Source organism: Mandrillus leucophaeus, unplaced genomic scaffold (genome assembly GCF_000951045.1).
Source record: "Mandrillus leucophaeus isolate KB7577 unplaced genomic scaffold, Mleu.le_1.0 Scaffold123, whole genome shotgun sequence".
Classification (NCBI taxonomy): Eukaryota; Metazoa; Chordata; class Mammalia; order Primates; family Cercopithecidae; genus Mandrillus; species Mandrillus leucophaeus.
This window is the reverse complement of record NW_012100654.1, coordinates 666005-676004: the sequence shown is the minus strand read 5'-3', so window position 1 is coordinate 676004 and position 10000 is coordinate 666005. Positions and strand designations below refer to the sequence as shown.

The 10000-nt window shown below is 51.6% G+C and overlaps 1 protein-coding gene across 2 annotated transcripts in view; it reads right to left on the bottom strand.

The window, feature by feature from the left end:
* Positions 1 to 5585: 5585 nt before the first annotated feature.
* The window catches only part of UROC1 (urocanate hydratase 1), a 35676-nt gene continuing 31261 nt past the window's right edge, over positions 5586 to 10000 (bottom strand). Inside the window, exons 19-20 of one of the 2 annotated variants that reach the window (XM_011971512.1) lie at positions 7769 to 7868; positions 5586 to 6885 (exon numbers count right to left, since the gene is read on the bottom strand). In XM_011971512.1, the coding sequence (XP_011826902.1) occupies positions 6745 to 6885; positions 7769 to 7868 (241 nt within the window). In that variant the 3' untranslated portion in view covers positions 5586 to 6744. The remainder of the gene's footprint in view (positions 6886 to 7768; positions 7869 to 10000) is intronic. The other variant, XM_011971511.1, reaches the window with a different exon arrangement.

Here is a 10000-nt window from a genome sequence, read left to right as displayed (position 1 = left end):
GGAGCACCGGCCGCGTAAAGGGCGGAGGGCGGGGCGCGGGACAGCCGGGGACTGGGTGAGGCTCCGAAAGCTGAGTGAGCTCTTCCCTCTTGTTCCCGCTGGCATGGGAGTCGAAGTTTGTCTGACTTCGAGTCATATTAGTATTTCAGACACTTCACAAGCAGCCTCTCGTAAGCACTGATGGCGTCCCAGGGGCTGTGCCTGTCTGAGCTGATTAAGCGTGCGCGGTCACCCAGGGGTGAGGAAACAGGTACGGAGAGCTTGAGTCACACACACAGTTGGCAGCCGGCAGATTCAGGATTCGAACCTGTCCAACAAGCTGGATGCCTACCCCCAGCTCACTTAAGTGCAAGCCTGCCCGCCGCCGCTGGCGCACAGACCTCGTTTGCTTTGGCCCAGGTCCTTGCTGGGCACACGGGGCCTCCCTATAGGTAGGACCCCTGTCTGTATTTCCAACTGTATTTCCTACTAAACTTGACACAACCTCACTCTGCAACAGCTGAATTACTTACTGTTTCCGTTCCTTGCCCTCTCCCACCTCACCGTGCACCTCCACATTCAATCTGGACTCCTCCACTTCAACCTCACCACCACTCAGATCCAAACCCGCACTTTATTCCTGGGTACTTGAAAAATAACTACTAGCTGGTCATCGGTCTCCCTCCGCTCCACTCGCTCCCGTCCATGGGGCACGGTTTTATGATCTAAAAATTGCACATCAAATTATGCTCACCCCCACCTTACTCCCGAAGGCGCCTATGGCCTTGCTAGTCTACCCTCCCCGACCTGTTTCCCTCACTTCCCGCCACTCTCCCGCTGCCCCCACCCTTCCCCCGCACCCCACCTCTTTTTCCCAGTTCATCCAGCAGGCCAAGCTGGTTCCAGCCTCAGAGACTTGGCGCAGCTGATTCTGATTCCTCCGGGAGGACTCTGCGGCCCTTCTGATCCAAAGCACATGCTTACCAGTCCCGTATTCCCACCTCTGTCTGATCTGTTTGCTCTTAGAGCTCTCATCACCCGCTGTTTTGTGTGTTCCTTCCCTGCTCCTTCACTGCCTCTCCCCCTCTGGAATGTAGTCTGCTGGAGCCCAGGAACTGTGTCCTATTCACGGTGTGTGCCCAGGAAGACTGTTGATGCACATTTATTAAATACATGAATGCTTTATTATTAACAGTATTTTTTAGAAGCAACACAAATTATAATATTAAAAAGAATAGGATACATCCATTAAATATATCAGTTTATGCCAAAAGCATATTGTTCCTAGACCATTCAGTGGAGGAAAGAATAGTCATTTCAACAATGGCGGCACTGGGACAACTGGATCTCCACATGCAAAAGAACCAATTTGGACCTGTATCTCTCATCAGAGGCAAAAATTAACTCAAAATAGAGCAAAAGCCTACATGTAAAGCATAAAACTATTTGAAGAAAAATAGGTGTAAATCTATGTGACCCTGTATTAGGGAATAGTTTCTTAGATATAATATTGAAAGCATAAGAAAGAAAAATAGATAACTTGGACTTCATCAAAATTAAAAACTTACTCAGGTAAAAGGACACCAATAAAACAGTGAAAAGACAACTCAGAATGGGAGAAGAGTGTGCAAATCGTGTATCTGATAAGGATCTACTATCTGGAATATATAAAGAACTCTTTTAACTCAACAAGAAGACAAATAGTCCACTTTTTTAAAAGGCAAAGGTTTGAATAGACACATTTCTCCAAAGAAGATAATACAAACAGCCAATAAGCAAATAAAAAGAGGCTCAACATCATGAATCATTAGGGAAATGCAAATCAAAACACAGTGAGATACAACTTCACACCTACTAAAATAGCGGTAATTTTTTAAAAAACAGGATATAGAAAAATTGGAACCCTCACATATTGCTGGTGGGAATGTATAATGGTGCGGTGTGGAAAACAGTTTGGCAGTTCTGCAGAAAGCTAAACATAATCTCCACATGAGCCAGCAAGTCCATCCCTATGTTGCTGAGGCTGAAGTGTGGTGGCTCTTCACAGGTGCAGTCATAACTCAGCCTCCAATTGGCCTCAAGCAGTCCTTCCAGGTCAGCCTCCCAATTAACTGGACTACAGGCATATGCCATCATGCCCAACTTGAAGAAAAAGAAATATTTTAAAATAAATGTAGTATAGCCTAAGTGTCCGGTGTCTATAAAGTCTACGGTAGTGCAGTCATGCCCGAGGCCTTCACATTCACTCACCACTCACTCAGTGACTCACTCAGAGCACTTCCCAGTCCTGCAAGCTCCTTTCATGGTAAGTGCCCTATACGGTTGTACCATTTCTTTATATTTTATGTAAATAGCTTATTTTTACTGTACCTTTTCTATATTTATGTTTAGAGACACAACACTTACTGTTGTGTTACAGTTACCTGGCATATTTAGCATGGTACCATGCTGTGCAGGTGTATAGCCTAGGAGCAGTAGGCTATCCCACATAGCCTAGGTGTGTAGTAGGCTGTGCCATCTAGGTTTGTGAAAGGATACTCTATGACATGCATACGATGATGGAATCATCTATTAATGCATTTCTCAGAAAGTATTCATTAAGTGCTCATTAAGAGATTCCTTACTGTACATTTATATTAAATATAATCAAATTTGATTTACATGGATTAAAAAATCAAATTTTAGAGTTCAGTTCCTCTCTGTGTCAAATACTATGTCAAGTACTGAACACACTGTGTACAGCCTGCAGTTACCACACTGGACAGTGCAGACCGCCACTGGGTCTGTCACTGCTGTAAGGCAGGGTCTGGAGGCTGCTGCTGTCCTGGTCTTTCACACAGCTCACCAGGTGCCCCAGCATGGCAGCTGGCCTCTCAGAGGGTATGTTGCTAGAACTCCAGCAGCCCTCTCTTAGGACCCAGACCCAGACGTTGCACAGCATTGATTATGCCACATTCTCGTGATCAAAGTAAGTCATAAGACATTGCAGACCCAGGCAAGGGGAATTTGTACTCCACCTCTCAATGGGAGGTACTGGAAATAATTTGCAGCCATCTTTAAACTATCACAACTCTGTGCCTCAGTTTCCTCATCTGTAAAATGAAGAGGACTGAGAAAGAAAAAGGGCAGCCCCTGCCATCCAGAAACTGGTCGGGGGCTAAAGCTGGGCCACTCTGTTCTGTAAGACTTGAACCATCACGCAGAAAACCAACCTAGGCCAAGGTCACTGAGACACAATGACATGAGACAAAGCAAGGCCACGTCATGATGTGTCTCCACCCAGGTAAAGCGAGGTCACTTGCTGTGCCATTTACAAGACACCCAGCACCCCCTCTCTCAGCTAACGTGAGCGACTGCCGCTTTTGTACCCCTGACAGCCTGTCTGTCTGTGTGCCCCCCCTCTCTATATATAGGATTTAGTCAGAAACCTAGTCGTGGTGTTGACTCGATTTCTGGTAAGAGCCAATCCAGGCAAATCCCTGCTTCCTAAGACTCCCCCACCCAACCAAAGCTCAAATCTGATACTCGGTTGTTTCTAATGCCCTCTGCTGAGACACCCTGAAAGTAGCAGCAGGACTCCTGGCGAGGGTCAGACGCACCACTTCACCAGGAGGGCTCGAGTCAGCTCAATGTTGTCATTCAGTGGGACTCAGGCAGAGGCTTGAACTTGGTAGTCTCAAAGGAGTCCCCCAAATTACAAGGACCACAGAGCTTGCGCCTTGGCCACTCAGACCTGCACTCTCCAGGCTGTGTGGAAAGGATTTTGGAGAAGCCAAGGGAAGGGACACAGATGACACACGCATGCACATTCAGATTTATTTGTGTCTGGGGAGAAATCCCACCAACCCAGGTATCGCTGGATGTCCAGCACCTCTTTTGGGCTAAAAGGCATCACGTGGATCTTGAGATTGCTAACAGAAGTGTCCACGATTCCCAAATTTTGATGGGAGTGGGGATGGGGTTCACGGGGAGCAAAAGATCATCCCTTTGTCAAAGGTCACAAGTTCAAATCCCAGCAGAGGTCATAGAAGTCACACAAATGTGGGAGACAGATGGGCACCGGAAACATAGAAGCTCATGCCAAGGGACAAACAGCACACACACTCTGCCTCACCGTGGGGTCTGTAGGGATTGGAAGGGACTGTGGCCAAGTGTAGAGAGCTAGGCCAGCCCAGAGGGGCCCCCAGCAGATCGCTGCCACAGAGGTAGTGAGAGCATGGTGTCACCTTATATCTTGATTTTCAAAAAATAAGCTCTGGATTTCTCCCAATTTGTAAACATTGGTGACAAAGTCAAGTTTTTTAAAAACAGCACAGACCAAACAAAACACAACTGCAGTCTGAGCGTGGTGCTGTGCTCCTGTGGTCCCAGTTACTTGGGAGGCTGAGGCAGGAGGATCGCTTCAGCCCAGGAGTTCAAGGCTACAGTGAGCCATGATTGCACCACTGCACTCCAGCCTGGGTGACAGAGCAAGACCCAGTTTCTAAAAAATATAAAAATAAAACATAACTGCAGGTCAAGTCCGGCCCACAGGCCCCTGTGTGGTTGTCTACTCTGGGAAAACTGGAACGGGAGAGTGCACCACTCAGTCGGGCCCTCCCTCCCTGACCTGGGCTTGCCAGCAAGGAAAGCATACAGTTCCCAGGCACCCTGGGTTTGCAGGGAGCAGGGGCTGCCCAGGGAGAGGACCCTAATGCTGCACTACAGGGCCTGAGCCTTTCTCACCACCAACTGTTAAGGCAACTGAACCCTATACTCATCATGGCCAATTGGTTTCTCTTTTAATCATTTTGATGAAAACATTTCTAACTGGACTATACATCCTTGCCTTCTGAAAAAGAAGATGGTACTAGGCACATCAGAAGCCACACTGTTCCATCCATGGCGACTGCAGCTGTGGCCAGCTACCCCAATTCCGCTGTGAGCCCCGTGGGAGTCAGCTGTCACTTCCCGCTGTAGCAGCCGACAGCAGGTTGGCATGCAGGGGCCCAGGGAAGTAGCTTGCTCCCTGGCATGGCTTGGTATGGAGCCCAGAGGGGGCCTGGGGTGTGGCTGGAAGCCACCAGAGCCCTGCCTGTCCTTCAAGAGGGAAGGTGCTGGATGGGGAAAGGGTGATGCCAGGGCCCTGCGGCCTGCTCTTAAGATGCGCGTACAGATCCATGCAGCAGGGTCTTCCATGGAGATGTGGGGACAGATGATGCATCCCTACACAGTCTGTCCCATCTCTCTCTCTCTCTCTCTCTCTCTGTCTTTCTCTCTTTCTCTGTCTCTTCCTCTCTGTATCTCTCTCTTTCTCTGTCCCTTTCTCTCTGTCTCTCTCAGTGACTCTGTCTCTGTCTTTCTGTCTCTGCCTCTCTCTGTAACACTCTCTCCTCTCTGTCTCTGCCATGGAAGGATGCAGCGAGAAGCTGGCCTCACAGCAATCACTCCAGCTGGCACCTGATCTTGGGCTTCCAGCCTGCAAATGTGTTTCATTTCTGTTGTTTGGGCCCCAGTGCCAGACGTTATGTGGCAGCCGCCCTAGCTGACCAACCTGGTTGCTGTGTTTCCAGACCCCACATCTTGGTTCTGGCAGGAAGAAGTGGTGAAGGCAAAAAGCAACCCCACTGGATCTGTCCATTTGATTAGAAAAACGACGGCTCTCAAGAAGGCCGGGCCCACAGACCCCGCCGTCATCTCGTGGGCCAGGACTAGGCCAACAGTCCCTCCTAACAGCAAGGAAGGCTGGAGAATCAGGCGGTTTTCTTACCCTATATTGCTGCCCACACAAAACGAGGCTTTTCTTCACAAGGGAAAGGGGAGAATGGCTACTGGGGAGGAGACGCGGAGTGCAGGGAGGGTGGGGACCAAGAACCCGGCTGGCCTGCCCCTCTCCAGTCCACAGACATGTGGGGTGTCTGGTTTTCTGTGGCCCTCAGAGGCCCACCCCACAGGCTCTTTCTCATTTCTCTGTTTAGGATGAGTTATCTGTTCGTCCGCTGCACGCCCAGCTAAGAGAATGAGATTCATGAGCCATAGCCTTGACAGAGGCCACCTCCCCCATCCCAGTGACCTCCCACAAGGCTCTGGACCCATCCATTGCTGGGCTATGGGATTGGGGGAGGGGGGCCAGACTCCAGCCTCAGGGGCCAACACTCTTCCTGAAGTCTCCTTCGCTGTATCCCTCAGGCTGTGCCGGCCTCAGGGGGTGCCCCTGCTTTCTCATTTCTTCCCCAGTAAGTGATCATTTATCCTTAGGGCAGACCTGGCCTGCCTGTCCATCAGCTCACAGTGCAGCACACAGCTCTGTTAAACCCTTTATTTCCCCGTCTATCCTCCTTCCTGAACTCCTCCAGGCCAGCAGCCCAGCGTGCCAAGGGTCCAGAAAGTGTTTGCACAGACAGCAGATGGGCAGCAGACAGAGTTGCATGGAGGCTGGCAGGTGGCCAGGAAGCAGAGGGTGTGATCATCCCAGCCGGAGATAGCTTGGCCAGTGTTCACCGCAGGGCCCCTAGGCAGGCTTGGGACTCGGCCCTAAATGGACAGCCTTCAGGGCTCCCAGGCAAGTGGCATGGTCGTAGACAGAGGGTTGCACGTCTCTGGGCCTCAGCGGGCTGTCTGTAAAATGAGGCTGTGGTGGCACCCTGCGCAGGGCACCATAAAGGCCACGTGAGGATGTGCGAGAAGTGCAGGTGGTGCGGGTGTGCAGGAAGGGTGTGTGCCATGGTTGGGCAGGTGAGGATTGCTAGCGAGAAAGAGAGGCAGGGGCCGCGACTCGTGGCTCCCTCAGAGCTGCAGGGCCTGCTGGAGCACCCGCTCATCCTCCACCTCATGGGGCAGTGTCACCACCAAGCTGCTGTTCTCCTGCATGGTCTGGCAGATGATCTCATAGGCCTTCTGGTTCCCTGACCAGCAACGCCGGGCCACCTGGAGCAAGGAGGGGGAGAGCAGTCCATGTCAACACGCCTGGGCTTCCCATGTGTGTCCTGGCTCCCACACTTGGGGCCTCTCTGCTTCGGGACCTCTGAGGCTGTCCATGGGGCCAGCTGCCCTTTTGTGTCTGCCCCATCTCCACCCCCAGCTTAGGCTCCCTGTCTCTGGCCCTCCTCTGGGATCTGAAACTGGCCGTTATCACACCCAGTCCCGCTCCCCCGGCTCCAAGAATGGCCTCACCTCCGGAGTCCTCCGCAGCACCTCCCTCCCTTCTAGAATCCACCTTGACCTGAGCTCTACCTTCACAATCTCCCTGCAGTCTGCTTTCTTCCCTCCACTTGGTCTCTCCTGGACGATGCCACACCTCCTGCCCCATTCCCCACTGCTATTCTTGCCACCCCTGCCCCCACTGTCCACACGGTCCGCACACCTGTCCCCAACCCACTTTTCCATGCCACAGCCGGGGCATCTCCTAGAACAAAACCTCCTGCTCTGGGATGAAGACCTCCAGCCCCAGCCCTGCCAGAAGCCCTGCAGCTCCCGGTGAGTCGGGGCGAGTCTCCTGCCAGCGCCCTCTTTGTCCTCATGCTCACACTCTGGGCCCAGCCCAGGGACTCTTAGTCACCCAAACTATCTGAACTCCCGCCTTGGCTCCAAGCCTCCCCTCATTCTCTGGGTCCCACCTGTCTCCCCATCATCACCTCACCTGACCTCCATTTGAGCTGATTCCCCCTTCCTGGCTGCTGTGCTGTGGTCATGAGAGGAATCCGGGCCCTGTCCCCCGACCCAGGACATGATGTATAACAGCAAACGTGGATGGGGGTAACCCAGCTGAAGGCCCTGCCTTCAGGAGGTGGCGAGGACTGGGCTGACTTACACCATTAGAGACGTCCCAGCTGAGCATCAGCCTGGCTCTCTGCTCGGCCTCTGGGGTACCGTCCAGCACCAAGCCGAATCCCCCATTGATCACCTCACCCCTGTAGGAGGCAGAGGAGTTTCCAGTTCAGTCCTTGGGCCCAACCCCGCACGGAGCAGGCAGAAGCCCATGTTTTGGAAGCATTGGCTTGAGACGGCATCAGGGTTGGGGCCGCCACACTGCCGGCCTCTGCAGCCTGGTGGATGCAGGAGTCATGTAGGCAAGCAGAGCTGAGAGCAGCGTGGCCACCTGCCGCCTCTTTGTCCACTTGTGCCCCCTGTGCTGGGCCCGTCGGCCTCACGCCCACTTCCAGCACCCATTGGAGGTCACCCCTTGATGGAAACCTCCTGGGCACCCCCGGTGGGCTATAGCTGCCCACTCCCTGCATTCTCAGGGTGCTGCCCTATGAAGCACACTCCCCTTGGTGTGTCTTGTGTTACTCAGTTCAGTCGTCACTCTTTCTGGTTTTATCTTTAAAAACTATTTTTTTTTAGAGATGGAATTTCGCTATGCTGCTCAGGATGACCATGAAATCCTGGCCTGAAGCAATCCTCTTGCCTCAACCTCTCAAAATGCTGGGATTAGAGGCGTGGGCCTCTGTGCCCCGCCTGATTTTATCCTTATGATCTTTATCTTCTTTCTGCTTGCCTCAAGTGTATGGTGGGGTCCTTCTGATTACCTGATCTGAAGGCTAAGTTCCTTTATTTTCAATATTTCTGATTTTCTAATTAATGCATTTCTCTCCCTCTAACAGTTTTTGATATGTTCTTGTTTTCATTTGTTTCCTAATAGATGAGTTGAACAGATAAGTTTCCTAATAGATGAGAAGTGTGTTGAAGCTCTGCCGCTGTTTCCGTACATGTGCACTGCAGCTGTTCCCCATCAGCCTGGGATGGCCCTCCTCATCCTCAGCCATCCACCTACGAGCTGCTGCCCTTGAAGGATCCAGCCTTGGCTCCTGCTCAGTCTTCTCAGCTTTCAGTCACACACAAGAAGCACCCTTGATTTTGTAAACGCCTGTCATTGTGTTGTTGTAAACGTGTCCCTCCTGCCTCTTAGTCCTCACTTGCAGTATATCTGTTCCTTTTTCTTCCAGCACCCAAAATGTGCATCTGGTTTCCCTTGTCTCACATCCTTCAGGCCCATCCAGCTTTCCCTGCTTCTCTGCTCAGCCTGAATCCTACTGACCACAACCTCAACCAGTTCTCACCAGGAAGCCGGTGAGAGGTGCCCTGTGCCCCTTGCAACTACCTGCACTGCCCATTCCTGGTCCCAGAAGCTGCACCCCTCCTGCAAGTGAGCCAGCCCTGCTGTCTACCATGCTGCACTTGCATCCCTGCACCTGGGCAGTCTGTGCCCTGCAGTGGGTTGCCCTCACACCTCCCACCAGCCTCCAGGTGGGAGGGTGCTCTGAGTCGATCTAAGGTCATTGCCATTCATCTGTCAGAGGAGCAACAGCCATGCCCAGGCCTGAGCACTCCCAGTGTCCCGCAGCTGGAGAGGCCTCTTAGAGATTAGAACTACAGATTTTGTTTTAGAAGCCTGCATCCCAGAGGGTCAGAGACCAAGGCCACTCAGCTACAGGTGACCTTAGCAAACTGACCACAGAGGAGCCCTGAACTTGCAGATCCCAGGAAAATGGGAATGCTAACACATTGCTATTAATAGCGAATTTGGGGTAACTCACAAATGGTGTTGGAACAACTAACTATACCTTTGGGAAAAACATGAAAGTAGAAAAACATAAATGCCAGATGTATTAAAGTGCATGATTCGATGAGTTAACATATATGGATAGTTTAGAAGGCCTTGCACATGTTACACTCTACAAGTGTTAGCTATTATCAGCTCATTTCCTCTTCACCCCTAGCCTACAAGGCAGTTACTATTATTATGCTTATTTTCTCATTGAGAAACAAAGGCACAGCAAGGCTACCCTGTGCAGGCAGATGGCCTGACAACTGCTGTCAACTATGGCACTCCAGGGCTGTCCACTGGGGCATCGCAGAAGGCATGTGGGAGGGTGGGGGAGGGCTGTGTGCACAGACAGGGCCCTGGAAGCTCTGGCTACTCAGAGAGGTCCTTGGGGCAGAGGATCAGCGTCACCAGGAGTTTGCTGGAAATGCTGAATCTCCATCCCACCCCAGACCTGCTTTTCTTTCTTTCCTTTTTCCCTTTTTTTTTTTTTTTTTT